At 37.1% G+C, this 21,570-nt stretch overlaps 1 protein-coding gene and 1 pseudogene across 4 annotated transcripts in view; both read right to left on the reverse strand.

Moving 5' to 3' along the window:
• Rc3h1 (ring finger and CCCH-type domains 1) overlaps positions 1-21,570 on the reverse strand; it is a 97,559-nt gene that overhangs the window by 51,229 nt on the left and 24,760 nt on the right. For 2 of the 4 annotated variants that reach the window (XM_087194336.1, XM_087194335.1), the window contains exon 2: positions 13,560-13,938. In XM_087194336.1, coding sequence (XP_087050462.1) covers positions 13,560-13,790 — 231 coding nt within the window. In that variant the 5' untranslated portion in view covers positions 13,791-13,938. Of the gene's footprint in view, positions 1-2,362; positions 2,414-13,559; positions 13,939-21,570 lie in introns of those variants that run through there. The other 2 variants (XM_087194337.1, XM_087194338.1) reach the window with 2 other exon arrangements.
• Positions 6,194-6,351, reverse strand: LOC147823102 (U2 spliceosomal RNA; annotated as a pseudogene).

Below are 21,570 nucleotides of genomic sequence, written 5' to 3' on the forward strand. Positions count from 1 at the left end.
CTACCAGAAAGAAATCTTATATCTTATTATCGTCTTCCCATCATTTCGTCCCCAATCTTATAACATCTCTTAGGAAAAACGAATCTATTTGTGATGGGTTTGCCTAATTTGGACTGAAAAAAATAGAATCCTACAATATGTGGTCTTTTCTGACCAGCCTCTTCCATTAAGCATGTCTTCAAGGACAGTCCAGCCTATAGCATTTATCAGTACTTCATTTATTTTTATTGATGAATAGAATTCCACCCTATGCATGTAAAACATTTTACTTATGAAGGCATTAACTGGCAGACATCTGGGTTTTCTATTTTTGACTAGTACCTTATGAGTAATAACATTTGCACACAAGTTGGGTTTTTTTTTGGTACCGGGGGTCGAACTTGGGACCCTGTGCTTGTGAGGCAGGTGGTGTTGTGTACAAGTTTTTACATGACATGTTTTTGTTTTTCTTGGGTATATATACCTAAGAGTGATAACTTTTTGAAAATCAGACTATTACCAAAAGTGGAGTACCATTATATAATATTTATCAAATACCTCCTACTATTATTACTGTATCAATTCTAATACATCAAAAGTAGATTTTTCATATAATTTTTTTGGCTCTAGGGATCAAATTCAGGGCCCTATGCATTCTCTTTAATTTTATCTTGAATTTACAAATAATGGTTGTATATAATGATGGGGTACAACATAAATCAGGTTAAGAAAGCTATCACCTCAGGTGCATTAAAAAATTCACTCTTTCACCAACTGTAAAGTATGAAGTGTGAAGGACTTTCAGGAAGATGGCGGAGTGGTGAACAGCAGAGAAATAGCCTGAGATTTGGAGTCCAGACACTGGAATATAGCAGAGGAAGACAAGGAGGAAGGAAGTGAGTCCCCAGAAACCAGCAAGGACCAGAGGCAAGAATTTAAACCCATGGGGAAAGTGAGTAGAGAGACTTAAATGAAGGAGGAGGTAGCAAGCAGCACTTTCTCCCTGAGCCCTGACTTACTGTGTGGGAAAGGCAGCTCGAACCTGCAGTCACACGTTGACTACTGGTGACCCCAGAGGCCTCCACAGAGAAACGCACCAGGGGAACACAGCAATGGATGAAGCAGACTGCAATGGCTGCTGAGTTACTCAGGTTCAGAGGTCCGCCAGGAGAAGGCAACTGGCCAGCAGCCATCATGGACAAGGGCCGATTGAGCTTGGAACTCAGAGGAGGTACGGGCTGGCTCCATCAAGGTGAGGTAGAACCAAGTTCAAGTTGGTAGGAGGTCAAGAAGCCAAGCTCCAGGCAGCATGGAGCCAAGTTCAAGCCGTAAGAGGCACACAGAGTGTTGTAGGCTGAACAAATCAGGTTCTAGCCTCACAGCCAGAAACCATCCTGAGTTTCAGAACGAAAGATGCAGGCTTGCTGGAATTATTCATCACTCTGCCATAAATCTATGGCTTGCTTGCTGGGATTAAATCAACATGGATCTGGGATCTGTGGACCCAATTTGTCTACCAAGGATAGCAGAGACATGCCTTGAAGCAGACATTTTTTTCCTTACTTTTTCCCTTTTTTTCTTCGTTTTTGGATTTTTTCTTCATTGTTTGTTTTTACGTAAATGTGAACATTGTTTCTAGTTTTGTTGTTCTGTTCTTGTTTTTAATTCTTCCTTCCTTCTCCCTCCTGTCTTCATTAGTTTCTCAAATTTGCATAATCTTCTATCCTCCTGCCTTCCTTCTAATCTCTTCTATTTCTCTATTTTTTCCCCTAACCCCTTTAAAATTTTCTCCCCTGAAGGTAAAATCACCATTCTGAGGGCATATATAATATACAATTTTCTGGTTTTAGCTTTTGTTATATAACCAAAAATCTAGTTCATACAGTTACAGGGGACAAATAGTTGCCACAGTTTGTCATTTTCTAGGTTGTGTTTGATGCTACTGTTATTACTGATTGTACTACTTTAGCCAAAACATCATAATTGTGCTAATCAGTTGTTCTTCCTGGTGTGCCAAGATTGAGCTTGCCTAAGAGTCATAAACAATACTATAGGCCAGTGCCAAAGAACAGGGGCTAGGCTAGACCAAATAGGCAGCAACTTCTCATCCCCAATAAATTGAAGAGGTAGGATCTTGACACAGTCTCAAGCCCAAAAGCTAGCTATGCCTAAGAAGATATCTCTGAGTAGTCATTCCCTAAGGGTTCTAAATACTAGCAATAAAGCTACTTGCCAAACACAATTTACAAGCATCAACCCAGGAATTAAATTTAAAAAAAGAAGAAAATGAGAAGACACTTAAGCAAGATGTAATCCCAAACTTCCACCTCATCACAGGCAAACCCAAGGGGCAACAAGGTAGAACAATTCTAAACCCACCCACCTGGACTTTGAACTGGTAACAGCGAATGTATCAAAGCAGATGAATGAGGCTCTAGAAAAAAATAAAATCAGAAATAGTTTCTCAGATAGAGATGGTGACCATAACGAAAGACTATTTAATTGGTTATAACTGATATATACTGACTTATCCTTGTCATGTTATTTTCCTGTTGTTGGTTCCCTCTCTTTTTCTCTGTTTAACTGTGAGGGTTCATGGAGTTGTAGTCCTCTTTCTAGAATGTCCTTCAGAACACTTTGGAGTGCTGGTTTGGTGGTCATGAATTTCTTCAGGTGTTCTTTATCATGGAAGTATCTTACTTCTTCATCAATTATGAAAGACAGCTTTGTGGGGTACATCAATCTGGGCTGGAGGTTGTTTTCTTTTAGGGCTTGAAATATTTCACTCCAAGCTCTCCTAGACTTGAGGCTTATGTTGAGAAGTCTGCTGTGATTCTGATGGGCTTTCCTTCATAGGTGATTTGTTTCTTTTCTCTAACAGCTTTTAATATTCTATTCTTTTGTCGAATTTCTGAAATCTTGACTATTATATGCCTTGGTACAGATTTCTGTTTTGATCATGACTAATTCGAGTTCTATATTCCTCACTTATCTGCATGTTAAATTCTTTTTCCCTGCTTGGGAAGTTTTCTGCCAATACTTCTGTGAACAGGTTTTTTAATGTCATTTGCACTATCTCTTGCTTTTTCATTGATGCCAGTCTTACGTTATTCTTTGCATCTTCTAGCAGCTGTTGGATTGCATTTTTGTGGTTCCTTGCTATTTTTAAGAAATCTTTCTTTTCATGATCGCTAACTACAAGCCTGTCTTTTATACCTGTTATTCTGTCCTCACATTGGCTCATTCTGCTGCATATACTTTCAACGGAATTTTTAATCTCCTGGATATCTGTTTGAATCTGTTTTGTGGATTCCATTTCTTTCCTATGCTGGACGTTCATGGTTTTCATCATTCTCCTAACCGCCTCTATTTCTTTTTTTAATCTGTATCTGCTCTAGAGTGCTTCCCCGAAGGTAATGTACAAACTCAGGTCTAAGGATACTTGGATTGCCCCATGTATTTGTAAAATGGGGCAAGTGTGTGGCTTGCCAGGCCAAAGGAGGGATTCTTTTTCAAATCGTTGAATAGACGCTTCTCAGATGAAGTAGTAGAAATGGCAAATATATGAAAAAGTGTTCAACATCACTGGTAATTTGAGAGATGCAAATTAAAACAACACTGGGGTTCTATCTTACTCCAGAAAGAATGGCTGTTATCAAGAAATCAATCAATAATAAATGCTGGTGGGGTTGTTGGGAAAAAGGAACGCTTCTCCATTGCTGGTGGGAGCGTTGACTGGTGCGACCATTGTAGAAATCAGTGTGGAGATGTCTCAAGAAACTAAAACTAGAGGTTCCAGTTGATCAAGCTATTCCCCTGCTGGGTATCTTCCCAAAAGAATTAAAAACATCATACCACAGTAATATATGCCCATGGTTATAGCGGCATAGTTTGCAATAGCTAATCCTGGAAACAGCCCAAATGCCCATCAACAGATGAATGGATAAAGAAGATGTGGGTTTTTGGGGTTTTTTTGGTACTGAGGATCAAACTCAGGACCTTGCGCTTGCGAGGCAGGCACAGTGTCACTGAGCTAAATCCCCAGCCCAGATGTGGATTTTTTTATACTCTCTGCCATAAAGAAGAATGAGCTGGAGACATTTCTAGCTAAATGGATGTAGCTTGAGACCATACTCTTAAGCAAGATAAATTGCACACATGTTTAAATACTGCATTGTTTCTCTGATGTGAGAAACCAAAATTGGAAATATGGACCAAAATGTATAATAGATATTGGGAAATGGGAAAAGAATGCTGAAATTAAAAGGGAAAAAAGAGAGGGGGAAGGGGGAAAGAAGGGTCAATGAAAAAGGAGAATAGAAGAAAAAAAGGAAACAAAGTTTTCTGTAAATGAGGAGGAAAGGGGGGTTGAAGCATGGGGTGGGAAATGGGAAAAAATGAAGAAGGATGATATATCATGTACAGGTATAAATTCCCTATGATGAATGTTATCATTATATATATCTAAAATGTACCAGTAAATGTTTTGCTTAAAAATATAGTACACTAGGAAAAAAATGCATGAAGTGTGAGTGGAAAACAGTGAATGTTGAGATTTTTAAAAGAAATTCATTAAAAGACACATTGACCTTAATCCCCCTCAGAATACTCTCCCCTTGCTTAAAACATACTTACTGTTTGTTGACACTTTCTGAAACAGTTCTGAAAGTCTGTACAACAAATCGCTAAAGCTTAATGCTCCTGGCTAACTGAAGCTTTGAACCCTTTGATCAACATCTCCCTTTTCTCTCATCAATTCCCTCCCTTTAATTTGTTTTCTTAGGGAAGGGTTGGAGACTGAACTCAGCGCTTCTCATATGATATACAAACCTTCTATCTTTGAGCTACATGCTCAGCCCTAATGCATTTTTCTTTTTGGTACTGGGGATCGAACTCAGGACCTTGTGTGTTGGAGGCAGTTACAGCGCCACTGAGCTAAATCCCCGGCCTCTAATGTAGTTTTGATTTGTATTTCTGTAACAACTGAGGATGTTCGACATCCTTTTATGTGCTTATTGGCTATTTATCCATCTTTTCTGGAGAAATGTCTACTTGGATCTTTTGCCAATTCTGTTTAACAAGTTTATGATCGGCTGTAATTTGTATGTCTCACTGCCAGGTATTTTAAACCACTGGTGGTACATGCATAACTACCTATCAGATGGTTTTTAAATTAATTTTAATAGTAAAAAGACCGATGATAGTGATTAAATTTGTTTGTACCACCAGTGGTTCAAGCTGGCAAAAATGTGTTAATAAACCTTATTTTACCAAAGAATTTTATTTTTTGTTTTTTTTTAAGACAAAGTCTTATTATAGTCAGTCTAAGCTGGCCTTGAGCTCACTGTGTAGCCTGGCCTAGCCTCGAACTTGCAACAATTCTGCTGCCTCAGCCTCCCAAGTGCTGGGATTATAAGCATGTGCCATCACACCTCACTAGAACAATTGTATTTTTTTTGTTGTTGTTTTTTGGTACCGGGGATCAAACTCGGGTCCTTGCGCTTGTGAGGCAGGCGGCGGAACCGCTGAGCTAAATCCCCAGCCCTAGAACAATTTTAGATTTACAGAAAAATGACAAAGGCAATACAGAAAATTCTCATTACCTTCCATCCACCTTCCATTATTATTGTTTTACACTGGTATTTGTTCACATCAGTGAGATAATATTAGCATATTTATTATTGTTAACTAAAGTTTACATGTTACTCAGAAATCCTAATTCCTATGGGAAAAAATAAGAACCAAGATATATCATGCAGAAGTACAAATTCCCAATAATGAATGTGATCACAATGTATACCTACAATGTACCAATAAACTTAATGAAAAAAAAATCCTAATTCCTTTCTCTGTTCCAGGATACCATATTACGTATTTCCTTCCTGTCTCTTAAAGGTTCTTTGATGGTTTTTCATATTTGCCTTGTTTTTGATGGCTTTGACAGTTTTGTGGTATACTGGTCAGGTTAGTTTGCAGAATCCCTTTAAATGGGACTTGCCTAATGTTTTTCTCATTAGACCAGGGTTGTAGGTTGTTAGAAATAAGACCCAAAAAGAAAAGTGCTATTGTCATCACATCATATCAAGGAAACACATTATCAACATGACTTATTAAGGCTGATGTGGTTTTTTTTGGTACTAGGGATCGAACTCAGGTCCTTGTGCTTGCAAGGCAGGCAGTGGAACCACTGAGCTAAATCCCCAGCCCTGATGCTGATGTTTAGCTCTGATCAGCTGGCTGAGAAAGCATTTAGTGCAAATACTGTATAAATACACGTGATTTTGTTACCCACCAATTCTATTCTTTGTGTAATCATAAGCAATTAGTACATGCATTTTACACTTGATCTTAGCCAAAAGGCTGAGAAGCAATTAGTACATGTATTTTAAATGAACATAACTAAGTAGTCAAGCCAGGAGATTTGACTATGTTTTCAGAAATGTGATAAATGTAAAGATAAATCTGAGAATTTGAGTTAAGGAAATAAGTTAAAGGCGACAACAAGATCACGCATCATGCCATATAAAATATCAGAATTCCAGAGGTCTGGTATATTTGTTCAAGTACCTTCCAGCTTCCCTAAATATTTATTTTTATTTTTATTTTTTGGTACCGGGGATCGAACTCGGGTCCTTGTGCTTGCAAGGCAAGCAGCGGAACCACTGAGCTAAATCCCCGGGCCCTTTCCTAAACATTTTAAACTTACTTTAAAGTAATTTTAGTGTAGTTACTCCTTCCAAAAAAAGTATGTAAGGTGGGACATTTAACTTACATTGGAATAATTTTACAGAAAAGTTGAAAGATTTTCTAAATCTTTCTTCCTTTTTTTGGTGATTAGATCCTATTTCTTTTTTTTTTTGGTACTGGGGATTGAACTTGGGTCCTTGCGCTTGCGCAGCAGGAGGTGCAACCACCACTGAGCTAAATCCCCAGCCCTTAGATCCTATTTCTTAATCCTGCCCGTTATGGTTGTTTCTCAAGTGCCTACTGAGCAATTATCATGTGCCAAGTCCTGTGTAGGCACTGAAGGAGAAAGCTATCTTTTACCATGTCTTCCTTCCTTTCTTTCCTCTGTATTCTTCACCCCTACTTTCAGAATAAGAATTTCTCTGGTTATAGCAAGAGGTATTGTGGAAATCTGTTTTCCAGTAAGATATATTTAATAACTTTTTAAAAAGCTGTAAAAAGATAAATCAGTATGTGATAATTTACCTACAAGAAAGGGTTCCCTCCTTTTCCTCCTGCATATTCTGTGCAAAGAGCCTGAGATAAGTTGATAAGAGGGCTGGCATATGCACTAGGACCCTGAGAGAGTCATCTACTTCTGTGGGCACTTCCTTCCTCATCTATATACCTATAAAACACAAGGGTGACTAGCTCTATGACTTTATGTTCCTTTTAAAAAATACCCATATGTTTGACTATTCTAACACTTTGTCTTTAAAATTTTGAGCTTTTTTCCATTTTCTTTTCAGCTTTCCTTTATTCCAGGTATATTCTCCTGACACAGCTAGCTTTCTAATTTATTGGGTCGTAGTCCTGCACTGAAAAATGCTACTTGTTTGAATATCTACCATGTAAATTTACATTTATCTGAGCCCTAAAATGAAATCAATCACAGGCAAGTGTGTGTGTGCGTGTGACACACACAAAATTATGAACCCCTAAGCAAAAATATTGCTGTGCTTATGTGTCAGTCCCTTTACAAGTCAGTGTTCAATTAACTTGCAGTATGAAGTTAACAATCTCCCACCTTTCATACCTTTTGTTGGATGAGGTCATTTTGCATAGCACACAATATATTCTACTTACTTAAAGGTATTGTAATAATTTATCTGAAATTCTGCATGATACCTCTCTTTCCTCCACGTCTTTTTCCTTCATTTAATCATTTACATTTTATCTGTACAGACTCTGATATATTTATTTAATATTTTGGGTTACAATTCCATTCATTTTATTTGAACTCTTTCAGTTTTGGCCACTGGAACTTAACTGGCTCCTTTATGCCTTTGACATAAACAACATCACTCTGAGCGTTTCTTTACTTTATAGCACTATAAGGTACTTCAGGCTCATTTGAATACTTCCTGACTCAGTCCTACAATCAGCCTTTAAAAAAAGAAAACAACCTTGGTTCCCTTTATTGGAGAAACCAAAATCTGAACCCTAGGTATGTACACTGCCTTTGGGGCATTGGGCCTTCCAACTCATCTTGGATGATACATGTATACACTAAGACAGGTGTATACATTTATCTATACATATTTGTTTACGCAATCATCTGTATCTATGCTAAGCTAAATATGAGTTTATACTGATGCTGCCAACTCTAATCTACTACCACACGGATCATTTTAGCATTTATCTATTGCTGATCTGTAAACTTCAACAGTGAGAAAGCTGGTTCCCACCATCTGCCACCCATTTACTTAAGTTGTTCAATTCCAGTATGCACATACAACAGTAAAAATTAATTCATACTCCCATGGTAAACTACTTTGTCAACTAGAGTACACTGCTTTTATAGACTATCTTCTGCCTTTAATCTTAGACAGTCCACCAATTTTGACCTAATAAGTATCTAAAGTTACTTAACTTAGCACCTTTCCTCCCTATCCCTTTCAGTAATTTCATATATTTCAGACTATTATCCATACTCTTTGTAAAGTTTTATGGGTTTTAACCAATGCAGAGTGTCATATATCCACAATTACAGATTCATATACAGTTTCACTGCCCTAAGAAATATCCTGTGGGGCTGGGGGTTTAGCTCAAAAAAAAAAAAAAAATCCTGTGCTTCAACCAATTCAATCCTCCATTCCTCTTGAACACCCAGCAACCACTAGTATTTTTATTGCTGTTATTTTTTTTTGCCATTTACAGAATATCATATAATTGGAATCATATAATATGTATCCTTTTCAGAGTCTTTCAGTAAGTAATATCTTTCACTAAGTAATATATGTGGTATTTATCTATGTCTTTTCATGGCTTAACAGCTATTTTTTAATTCTTTCATTTTCTACAATATTCCAATTGCATGGATATACCACTGTTTGTGTATCCATTCACTTACTGAACAAACCTGGTAAAACAGTCATGAGGGACAGGCATGATGGAGCACCCCCATAATCCCAGCACTTGGGAGGCTGAGGCAGGAGGACTGCCACTGAGTTTGAGGCCAGCCTTGGCTACATAATGAATTCAAAGCCAGCCTGAACTACAAAGTGAGACAAACAGTCATGAGAGCTGTTTGTGTAAGTTTTAAGTTTTCTAATCAGATGGGCTAATGCTCATCTTAAATTTAGTAAGAAACTGCCAAACTTTTATCCCAAAGTGGTTTTATGAGTTTTTCATTCCCAGCAGTGAAGAATGAAAAGTATCTGTAGCTCCATGCATCTTCAGCATCTGTTGTCAATGTTCTGGATATCAGCTGTTCTAACTGGTATACAGCGCTATCTCATTGTTATTTTATCTTACAATTCCTAAGGACAACTGCTGCACAACCTTTCATTTGCTCATTTGTCATCTGCATATCTTCTTTGATGAGGTGCCTATTTAGATCTCTACCCATTTTTAATTGGATATTTTATCATTTTAATTGAGTCATAAACTCATGTACATATTCTAGATACAAATCCTTTACTAGATATATGATTTTACTATCACCCTTCCTTCTGTAGTTTGTTCTGTCACTTTCTTGACAGCATCTTTGAAAGTTTTTAATTTTTATGAAGTTTATCTTTTTCTTGTTGTTCTTGGTGTTTTCAGTGACAAATCTTCAAAGGAACAAAGGAACGAACAAACAAACCCAAGACACTGCCTACCCCCAAATCATGAAGACATGTGGTTCTATTTTCTTCCAAGAATTACACAGTTTACATTACACATTATCTTTTACATTTAGCCTTTGAATCATGAGTAAATGTTTATTTGGGCTTTTAAATTTTTCAAAAATATTTGTAGCTATCAAAGCATAATTTTACTTTTTTTTTTGGTATCAGGGATCGAACTCGGTACCTTGCGGTTGTGAGGCAGGTGGCAGCACCACTGAGCTAAATCTCCGGGCCCATAAACACACTTTCTTTCTTTTCTTTTCTTTTTTTTTTTTTGGTATCTGGGATCGAACTCAGGACCTTGCATTTTCAAGGCACACAGTGGCACCACTGAGCTAAATCCCGGCCCTCTAATTTTACATTTTTTAAAAAGTGGTAATGGATACTGAACTCAGGGCCTTTGAGCTACATTTCCAGCCCTTTTCTAATTTTTTCTTTGAGACAGGGTCTTGGCTAAGTGGCTAAATTGCCTGGTCTGGGCTTGAACTTACAATCCTGCCTCAGCTTCTCAGTGATGGGATTACAGGCACACCCCACATCTGACTACTTTTGTACTTCGTTTAAGTACATTCCTAATATTTTATTTATTTTGATTTTATGTAAAGGGAATTGATTTTTTTTTCACCTCCTAAATGCTGACTAGAAGTAGTGAGCAGAGATTCTTGCCTTGTTCTTAATTCTACAGGGAAAGCATCTAGTCTTTCACCATCAAGTATGATATCAGCTGTGGATTTTTCAGAAGCGTTCTTCTTTTCCTAGTTTCTTGGGTATTTTTTATCATGAAAGGGTGCTGAATTTTGCCAAGTACCTTTTCTGTGTCCATTGAGATGACTAAGTAGGTACATTTAAAAAAAATTCTATTGTTATGGTGTATTGATTGATATGAATCGGTTTTTAAATGTTAAACCAACTTTGCATTTTTGGGACAAAACTCACTTGGTGATGGTATATTTTTAACTTTTTATAGTGATAAAATGTGTAACAAAATTTACCGTTTTAGACATTTTAAGGTGTATACTACATTAAATATGCTCACCTTATATAAGTATTACCAATATTTCCAGAAATTTTCACCATAACAACTCTATACTCATTAAGTAATAAACTCCTCATTCCTTTGGCCCTTGGTAATCTCTGTTCTTTGAGTCTTTACCTATTCTAGATAGGCAGAAACATATGCATCATTTTTTATCTGATTTATTTCACTTAGAATGCTTTTAAGATTCATCCATGTTGCAGCATGCATCGGAATCCCTTGTCAGACATGATTTATAATTACCCTCTCTCATTTTGTGGGTTGTCTTTTCAATTTCTTGACATGTCTTCTGATACACGTTTTTATTTTTGGTGACTTCCAATTCATCAATTTCTTTTCTCTTTTACTGCCTATACTTCTTGTACTGTATCTAAAAAATCATTGTGAAGTTAAAGGTCATGGAGACTTTCTCTTGTATTTTCTTCTAAGAATTTAATAGTTTTAACTCATAGGTCTTTGATCGATTTTGAGTTAATGTTTGTACGTGGTGGAAGGTAAAGTTCCAATTAATTTTTCTTTTTCTTTTGCAGTATGGGGGATTGAACCCAGGGACTTAGCACTGAGCTACATTCCCAACCTTTTAAAAACTTAAGTTGGGGTCTCGCTAAGTCTATAAGTTGCCCATGCTGTTTCTGAATTTGAGATTCTCCAACTGCAGCCTCTCAGAGCGCTAGGATTACAAGTGTGTGCCACCATGCCCAGCAACAAATTTTTGTTTTAAAAAACAAATGTTTAAAATGTTTATTTTAAAAAATAAACTTAATGGGCCAGGGATTTAGCTCAGTGGTTCTGCCGCCTGCCTCGCAAGCGAAAGGTCCCAAGTTCGATTCCCGGTACCAAAAAAAATAAAATAAAACAATAAACTTAAGGGCTGAAAATGTGGTTCAGTGCTAAAGTGGCAGAACACATACAGGCCCTACTACAATTCCTACTACCAAACACATACACAAAAAGGGAAAAAATTAATTGAAAACATCATTGGAATTTTGATAGGTCTTTCACTAAATATGTAGACTGCTTTGAGTAGTATTGCCATGAGAATTACATATGCCAATGAATAAACACTTTATATCTTTCCATTTATTCACCTGCAAAGTCTCACTATGCAGTGGGGGCTGGCCTTGAACTCACCTTGCGTATCCCATGCAGCCCTTGAACTTGTGGTAATCCTCTGGCCTCAGCCTTCCAAGTGCTGGGATTACATCCAGCACTACACCCAGCAAATTTTTTTTTTTTTTTGAGACAAGGTCTCACTATGTAGCCAGGCTGCCTCAACCTCCTGAGTGCTGGGATTACAGGCATGCGCCACCATCCCCGGAAGCATGTTGATTTTGTATTTGTAATTCTGCTGAATTTATTCTTCAGTTCTAATTGCTTTTTTTGTTTGTTTTTGAGACAGTCTCACTGTGTAGTTCAGGATGGCCTTGAACTCACTGTGATTCTCCTGCCTCAGCTTCCCAAGTGCTGGGATTACAAGTGTGCACCACCAAGCCTGGCTAATGGCTTTTTAATAGGATCTTTAAGGTTAAAATAATGACTACTGTACACTAAAATGTCCTGTCTTCAAGTTCCATAAACATTAGCTGTTTCATTGAAGATAGGAAGTCTCAGCCATTTTGTGGAAAAAGAATTAGTTTATTCTTAGACAACTTTATGTAAAAAAGCCAAGCTCAGTTATCTGGCATTAAAATACCAGATATTTCTAAAACTATTATCCTCAATCAATCTATTTTCTTTCCAAAACATACTATAATTTTCAAAATACAAAGAAAATGATTATAAGATGAATTAATTACAGGAGCCAGGGATGTAGCTCAGCGGGACAGTGCCTGCCCAACATGCGCAAGGTCCTGAGTTTGATCACCAGTACCAGAAAAAAAAATTAATTACAAGAAAACAAAAAAGATCAAATCCATTTTCCTTTTTGACAAATATTTAGCAGTGCTGTTGGTGACATCAAGATAGGCTCATAAATAAAGTAAATTTTTCTTTTGAATAAGCTATTCTAGAACAGCTGCCTTTTTCTCCAACGTACGTAATATCAACCTTTGCCGTGTTTTAACAATTTATAGAAGACTAATCTTTAACTTACGATAAACATATGGGACTTAAGACTCACACTGTACAAAATAGTGAGGACTGTCTAAATAAATGCTTCTAAAAATTTGTTTATCTTGGCTTTAAATCTTGTGAGGACACTGATCTCTAGTTTGGGAATACTTACATAAAATTTTCAATTACCTCCAGAACTGCCAGATTCACGTACCCAGGACATTGCTTCTATTCTAAATAAACTGTTCACAAATGCTGCACTTGATACTTTTGTCACCTTTCTCATCTTTCATTCCAATTAGTTTCTAATAAGTAAAACTGTCTGAAGCAGCTTTATCTTTCCCACTGAGTAAAGTACAAGGTTTTATGACTATTTTCCTCAATGTTAAGTCCTTATTACTAACCTCCTAGGTTTCTTTCCTAATCCATATAGCTAGGATTGTTGAAAACCAAGCCACAAGATGAAATGGACGTTTCTGTATTACAACTGAAAAACTATGGACTAATAAATCTAACATACCAAAATAAAGGATTTGTACAATAAAGAATTATACTCACACAGAAGACAACATTACTCAGTTTTAATTCAACACATTTCTCTCAAGAGGAAAACATACACCACAAATTAAAAAGTATTAAGTCAATCACCTTACCTGAGCACCCACTAGCTGTAGCAATGCTGAGTTCACAGGGAGGAGCTCAATGTCTGTATTGATAGTGGTCTGGTCAAATGGGCAAGCCTTGCGGTGGAGTTTATTCAGGCACATCTTGCAGACAGTATGGCCACAACCCAAACTGATAGGTTTTCGAATTGTTTCGTCGAAAGTCTGAGTGCAAATTGGGCAGGAAAGGAAATCCGTCCATTGTGGAGCTTGTACAGGCATTGCTTCTGGAGTTACAATTCACTAACACACACACACACACACAAAATCTAAAGCAAAGATTCCACTGGAATCAAAACCTTTGAAAAAAGTTTATCTTTTTTTAAATTATCTTCTGTAGATACAGTCAGCACATAGTGTGAAATTTAACCTGGAAAAACAAAGAAAAAGGAAAAACTTTAGAGTATGTCTTTTGTTTCACTTAAACTTTTAGAAAGTAATCAAATTTAGTCTCATCTCTGACCTCTCAAAACACTTATATCACAGTACTCCATATTTTTGCATTTTTAAAGAATTAAAGCCATAATAAAATATCGAGTCTTGTTCCTTCACTTTAGGGATGGGGAATAGTCTCCAAAAAGTTGAAATAACTCGCTTAAAGAGCCAGGCGTAGTAGTGCATGCCTGTAATCCCAGTACTTGGGAGGCTGAGGCAGGAGGGTGGCTGCAAGTTCCAGGCCAGTATGGGCTCCATAGTGAGTTCAAAGCCAGACTGAACTACACAGCAAGATTTTGTCTCAAAAAACCGAACCCAAAAAAAAAAAAAAAAAAGGAAGAAAGAACTAACTTGCCTAAGTAACACTTGCAGTTAGTAATGAAGTTAGAGCCAGGACATCTAAGTCTCTTAAGTTTAAGACTCTGTTTATATACTGTACACATATACATATGGTTAAAAATTAACCTTTTGGGGGATTGTGAATTTAATTCAGTTATAGAACATTTGTCTAGTAAGTGTGAGGCCCTGGTTCAATCTCCAGCACCAAAATAAATAAATGAATAAAATCTTTAAGGACTAATCCTTTTCTAGCATGCATGAGGTCCTGGTGGTTTGATCATCAGCAATAAGAATGAGGGGAGACATAACAAAACAAAAACCTTTTTAGAGGGACTAATAATATTCTTGACCTGCACATGTTACATGGGTCTCTTCAGTTGTGACAATTTACAAGCAAGTTCTTTACTTATGTGGACTTTTTTTTTTAGTACCTGGGATAGAACTCGGGTCCTTCCAGTTGCGAGGCAGGTGGCGGAACCACTGAGCTAAATCCCTGGCCCTGAAGTGGACTTCTACATAAGTTATATATCAATAGAGAGGTTTTTGAAAATTGGCCTAAAATAAAAACTACCTTAAAGATACGTTTGTTTTTTTGGTACCAGGGATCAAACTCGGGACCTTGCACTTGTGAGGCTGGCAGTGGAACCACTGAGCTAAATGCTCAGCCCTTAAAGGTACTTTATCATCAAATTTGGTTGGAATAAAGAGATAAAAAAGAGAATATAGGATTTTTTTTAACTTTTAGATATTCTTAAATTTGATATGTAAGAAGACATCTTTTTTATGGTTCCTTGCATGGCTCATATTAGTTTTTTTATATATAGTGTGTGTTGCTAGGACAACAAAGTATTAATTCAAAAGATTTTTTAAATCTCTAGCTGGGTATGGTGGTGGTACACCTGTAATCCCAGCACTCAAGAAGCTTAACCAAGAGGACTGCTGTGAGTTTAAGGCCAATTTGGGCTACATAATGAGTTCAAGACCAGTCTGAACTACATAGTGAGACCTTGTCTCAAAAAAAACTTTATCATTTTTTTTTTTTGGTACCGGGGATTGATCTCGGGTTCTTGCGCTTGCGCAGCAGGTGGCGAAACCACTGAGCTAAATCCCCGGCCCAAAAAAAACAACTTTAAATTCCAAAATTTAAGAAACAAAACAATTGCCTGGAGTAGTAGCAATATCTGTAATCCCAGGATTCTGGGAGGCTGAGGAAGGAGGATCATAAATTTGAGCCCCGGCATATCAATTTGGTGAGATTCTCCATCAAAATTTTAAAAGGGCTAGGGATGTAGCTTAGTGCTAAGATCCTGGATTTGATAAGCATTGAAAAAAATAAAATAAAATAAAACTTTTGGCATGTGTCTTAAACAATAACTACTACATTTACTAATAACTTGTTTTTTAAAATGAGAATTGATGAATAAAGTATTAGAGTATTACAAGTCATTAAAGGGCCTGGGATTTAGCTCAATGGTTTCGCCACCTGCTACGCAAGCTCAAGAACCCGAGATCGATCCCCTGTACCAAAAAACCAAAACAAAACAAAACAGTCTATTTCAATTAAACTTTGACTTTTTACAAGGTATGATATTTAGCTTAGCACGTACCAGACCCTGGGTTCAAGTTCTATTACCACAAAAATAAAAAAAACTTAATCTCCCCCAAAAAAACACTAAAATGAGAGGGCTGGGGATTTAGCTCAGTGGTTTGACCACCTGCTTCGCAAGTGCAAGGACCCAAGTTCTATCCCCGGTACCAAAAAAAACCCACAAAAACACTAAAATGAAAATAGACAAAAAAATATTAATGGTGTAATAGACAGTAAATACTCAAGTTAATTTCATGTCAGTTCTATTATTAGTTACCTGCATGTGTTAACAGCTTCATAATAAAGAGTAAATTGTGAAACTACCTATATTTTAACTTCTATAATAAAGTATATTCTAAGTAAAATTCACCTACAAATAATTAATAGCTTAATATGTTCAGACTATCTTCTAGATGCTAAAAAAGAAAATAAGGCTGTCATACCTCTTCATGATAGTCCGCCCTACACTGTAGGGTGTATTTTTTATTTTTATTTTTTCACGCCATTTTGCTTGGCCCAAACTTGCTCTGCAGAGCCCCCTTTTTCCCCCTTGCCTGTTTTTTTCTTACCTTTAATAAATGTGAAACTTTGCCACTGTTAAAAAGAAAGAAGAAAATATCTAATAACTATCTGATTGTAGAGTTAAATGCTATAATGGTGTATGAGGTTGTAGCATGCTCCAAAAAAAAAAAAAAAACAAAGAACAAAGAAACGGGTGTTTAGAGGACATAACATTCAAAAGGAGAGCTGGATATCTGAAAATGTTTGCTAAAGCTGAGTTGATAGAGTATTCATATTAACTTTTCTAGTAATTAGCATAGCAGTTTATATTAATGCTTATGAAGAATCTGATCCTGTGCTAATCTGTGCAAAGACGTAGAGAGATTTAATGGTTTTTGTTTTTTAAAATATATTTTTATTAGTACATATTGGTGATATATAATGAATACGATCATCATGAGGAATTGGTACACATACATATCTCATCTTAGTTCTTTTGTATTGGTATGAGTTTTGATGAACTTAGAATTTTTTATTTATTTTTAAAATTAATTTTATTGGTACATTTTAGGTATACAATATAATGACATTCATCATTGGAAATTTGCACCTTTACATAATCTCTCTTAGTTCTTATTTTTCCCCTTTCCCCTGCCCTCCCTTCAACCCCACCATCCCTCCCTATTTACAAAGACTTTGTTGCCATTTTTTCATTTTCTCATACTGCCAGTTCAGAGAGTCCAGGTGGTTGAGTATCAGATTGTTCCATCTTGTTTCCCTTTGGGGTTGCTGTAGGTGATCTGGAACTCCGTTTTTGAGGGTTTCTTATGTGTTTTCTCATTTCCACGGGGCAGGGGGGGTGCTTCTGGTGCCCACAAGGCTCACTTTCTCTGCCCTAGGAGCTTGGGATGGCAGCGGGGGAGCTTCCTTCTGGGTGCTGGGACTGGCTGAGCTTCTCTGCCCTAGGAGCCTGGGATGGAGGCGGGGAGCTTCCTTCCAGGTTCTGGGACCGGCTGAGCTTCTCTGCCCTAGGAGCTTCGGATGGCGGTGGGGGAGTTTCCTTCCGAGTGAGGGACCGGCTCACCTTCTCTGCCCTAGGAGTCTGGGATGGCAGCCTCATTTTCTCATATTAATTCCATTCCCTTCTTTCCTTTCCCCTACCCCTCCCACTTCCCCTTCCCCTTTGCCTCTTTCTTCCTATTTCACATTATCTATTATACCTTTTAGGCCTTATTTACACTTTCAGTTTCTCACACTACAGAAACTATTCCATATTTACATGTCTGTTCTTCTTTATTTCACTTAAGAGTATGGCCTTAATGTGCATCCATTTAGCTATAAATGTCTCTTAATTTCTCATTTTTAATGGCTGAGTAGTACTCCATTTTATTTTTTAAAACCCACATTTTCTTTATCCAGTCTCCAGTTGATGGGCAATTGGGCTGCTTCCAAGCTTTAGCTATTACAAACTGTGCTGCTATGAACATGGGTGCACATATATCACTGTGGTATGTATGATTCTTTTAATTCTTTGGGGAAGATATCCAGTAGGGGAATAGCTGGGTCAAATGGGACTTCCAGTCCTAGTTCTTTGAGGTATCTCCATACTGATTTCCACAGTGGTTGCACCAGTCGACACTCCCACCTGCAGTGGAGCAGGGTTCCTCTCTCCCCACAGCCCCGCCAGCATTTGTTATTGGTGGATTTCATGATAGCAGCCATTCTTTCTGGAGGTGGAATCTCAGCATTGTTTTCATTTGCATCTCTCAAATGACCTGATGTTGAACATTTTTTCATATGCTTATCTGCTATTTCTATTTCTTTGTCTGAGAAATATCTGTTCATTTCAGATGCCCATTTTCTGATTGGGTCTTTAAATTTGGGAGGTCTGGTTTTTTTAAGTTCTTTATAGATTCGAGATAGTAGACCTTTGTCAGAGGGACAGCAGCTGAAAATTTTTTCCCACATTGTGGGTTGTCTCTTCACACTGTTGGTAGTTACTCTTGCTATGCAGAAGTTTTTTAATAGAGATCCCACTTGTTGATTGTGCTAGTTCACGGGCAACTGAGGTTTAGTTCATAAATTCTTTTCCTACACCAATGTCTACAAGAGTTCTACCTAACCTCTGTTCCAGCTAGTTCAGTGTTTTTGTTTTAATATTTAGATCTTTAATCCATTTCAATTTTAGTTTAGAGCATAGTGAGAGATATAGGTCTAGTTTTAATCTTTGGCAAGTTGAAACTCAATTTTTCCAGCACCATTTATTTTTTTTATTTTTTTGTACCAGGGATTGAACTTGAGTCCTTGTGCTTGCGCAGCAGGTGACGAAACCACTGAGCTAAATCCCCGGCCCCCTTCCAGCACCATTTATTAAAGAGGCTATCTTTCCTCCAGTGAGGGTGTTTGGCTCCTTTGTCAAAGATGAGGTGGCTGAGTGTGTCTGGAGTTGCTTCTGCATCTTCTCATCTGTTCCACTGGTCCTTAGGTCTGTTTCTTTGCCAGTGCCATGCTGTTTTTATCACAGTAGCTTTGTAGTATAGGTTCAAGTTGGGGGTTGTGATACCCCCTTGCCATGTCTCTGTTGCCTAGAATTGCTTTTGCTTTTCTAGGTCTCTTCTTGCTCCAAATGAATTTTTGGATTGTTTTCTCAAGGTCCATGAAGTATGGTGCTGGGATTTCAATTGCATTGAACCTATATAGCAGTTTTGGAAATATGTCATTTTCACTATGTTGATCCTTTCTACCCAGGAGCAGGGGATGTCTTTCCATTTTCTGATATCCTCTTCAATCTCTCTTTTCAGAGTGCTATAGTTTTCAGAGATGAGGTCTTTGATTTCTTTTGTTAGGTTGATTCTTAGGTATTTCAGTTTTTGGATGCTATTGTGAAAGGAATTGTTTGCCCTATTTCTCTCTCATTGAATCTGTTGTTCGTGTAGAGGAAAGCTATTGATTTTTTTGTGTTGACCTTGTATCCTGCTACTTTGTTGAATTTGGTTATTAAGTCTAGAAGACTTTTGGTGGAGTTCTTGGGGTCTTCTATATAGAATATCATCTCATCTGCAAATAATGACAATTTGACTTCTTCATTACCTATCTTTATTCCCTTTATTTCTTTCTCTTGTCTAATTGCTGTGGCTAATGTTTCCAAAACTATATTAATCAGGAATGGTGATAGTGGACATCCTTGTCTTGTTCCTGATTTTAGTGTGAAGGATTTCAGTTTTTGACCATTTAGTAAGATATTTGCTGCCAGTTTTCCATATATGGCTTTTATCAGATTGAGGCAGAGACCATCTATTCCAATATTTTGTAGGGTTTTTATCATAAATGCCTGTTGGATTTTGTCAAATCACTTTGATCTCCAAAGCAGAGAAAAGACCCAACCAAAAAAGAGAACTACAGGTCAATTTCACTAATGAACACAGATGCAAAAATCCTTCCTGAGATACTGGCAAATAGAATGCAGAAGATCATCAAGAAGATCATACATGCTGACCAAGTGGGATTCATCCCACAGATGCAGGGATGGTTCAACATATGCAAAGCAATAAATGTAATACATTATATCAATAGAGCCAAGAATTTTCTAATTAATCAAAAACATAAAACAAAACAAAAAAAGAGAAAATAAAAAAAGATAAAACAAAGCACTTTAAACCCTTAAACACTATACAAACCCCAAAGTGTACAAAATACTGCATATCATTTTAGTTTTTACTATTCATACAGCCATGTGCTACATACTGTGCAAAGTGCCTCACAAAGCAACCATTTGGGACACTGTTGTTATTCCCCCCACAAAAAAGATTTAGAGAGGTTTAGTAAGCTAAAAAAAAAAAGTTATATTAATTCTGGTATTGAAGCTCAAAATCCAAACTTGTAACCACATCACACCACCCACAGATTGAAGACTAAATACAAAGAGAGAACTATTTATAGTTTCAAATGAAATCCACACAAGATACTAGTAGTGGTATAAACTATCACAAACCTGCATTCTCTAGTAGCAACTGACTGCACGGGCATTCTGGTCTCATGGCAAACTTGCTGCCAAATCTAATGGTCAGGTTATCATTCTAACCTTGTCTTCTCTTTTTTTTTTTTGGTACCAGGGATTGAACTCGGGTCCCTGTGGTTGTGAGGCAGGCGGCAGAGCCACTGAGCTAAATTCCCGGCCCCCTAACCTTGTCTTCTCAACAAGATATGAAACAGATGAATCTCACTCTCTTAAAAGGTCAATGAATGATATTCCTCTCCTTTTCAATTAAAAGTGAACTCTTAAACTTCTAAATGCTAGAGTCCTCATGGCTTTGTCTTAAGTTTCCTTTTTCAAAAAATCATTTTCCAGTTTAAAATCTGGAAATGGCTTTCCATTATACTTAGTACAAAATCCAGATTTCTATAATTAGCTCTTCAACTTCATCTTCTAACATTTGTCCCCACCACTGGATCTTAATGCTAGCTATTTTCTGTCTAATCTTTGAACTAGATGCTACTCTTTATCATTTAGATGCTACCAAAAATACCAACCAGGTTGGGGATGTAGTTAATGAAAAAGCACTGGCTTAGCAAGTTCGAGGCTTGGGTTGGAACCCCAGTACCACAAGCAAGCAAGCAAGGAAGCAAGGAGGGAAGGAAAAAGCTAACTACTCAGAAGCCTTCCCTGGCATCTTACAACTCTATAACAGCCTCTAGATCAGTTTCATTCCACCACTATATTAAAATCATTTTTAGCAGAGACTAAATCTACGTTGTTCACAATGAAAGCCAAAAATCCTCACTCTGAAATTTCACACAAAATTTTTAAGGTCCAAACACCTGTGAAACCACAGTGATATATGTGCACCCATGTTTATAGGGACACAGTTTCTATTAGCTAAATCTTGCAAACAACCCAAATACCCATCAACTGATGAATGGATAAAAAAGATGTGGTTTTTCTATACAGTGGAGTACCAACTCAGCCATAAAGAAGGATAAACTTGAGACATTTATAGCTAAATGGATGCACGTTGAATCTATACTCTTAAGTAAAATAAATCAGACACGTGTTAAGTATTACACTGTCTCTCTGGTGTAAGAAACTGAAAGTGTAAATAGAGACTAGAATGTAAAATAGACAAGTGAAATAAGAAAAAA

The sequence above is a fragment of the Heterocephalus glaber genome, unplaced genomic scaffold (genome assembly GCF_053883595.1).
Source record: "Heterocephalus glaber isolate CG9 unplaced genomic scaffold, H.glaber_assembly_v1.0 deba00001600, whole genome shotgun sequence".
Taxonomy (NCBI): Eukaryota; Metazoa; Chordata; class Mammalia; order Rodentia; family Bathyergidae; genus Heterocephalus; species Heterocephalus glaber.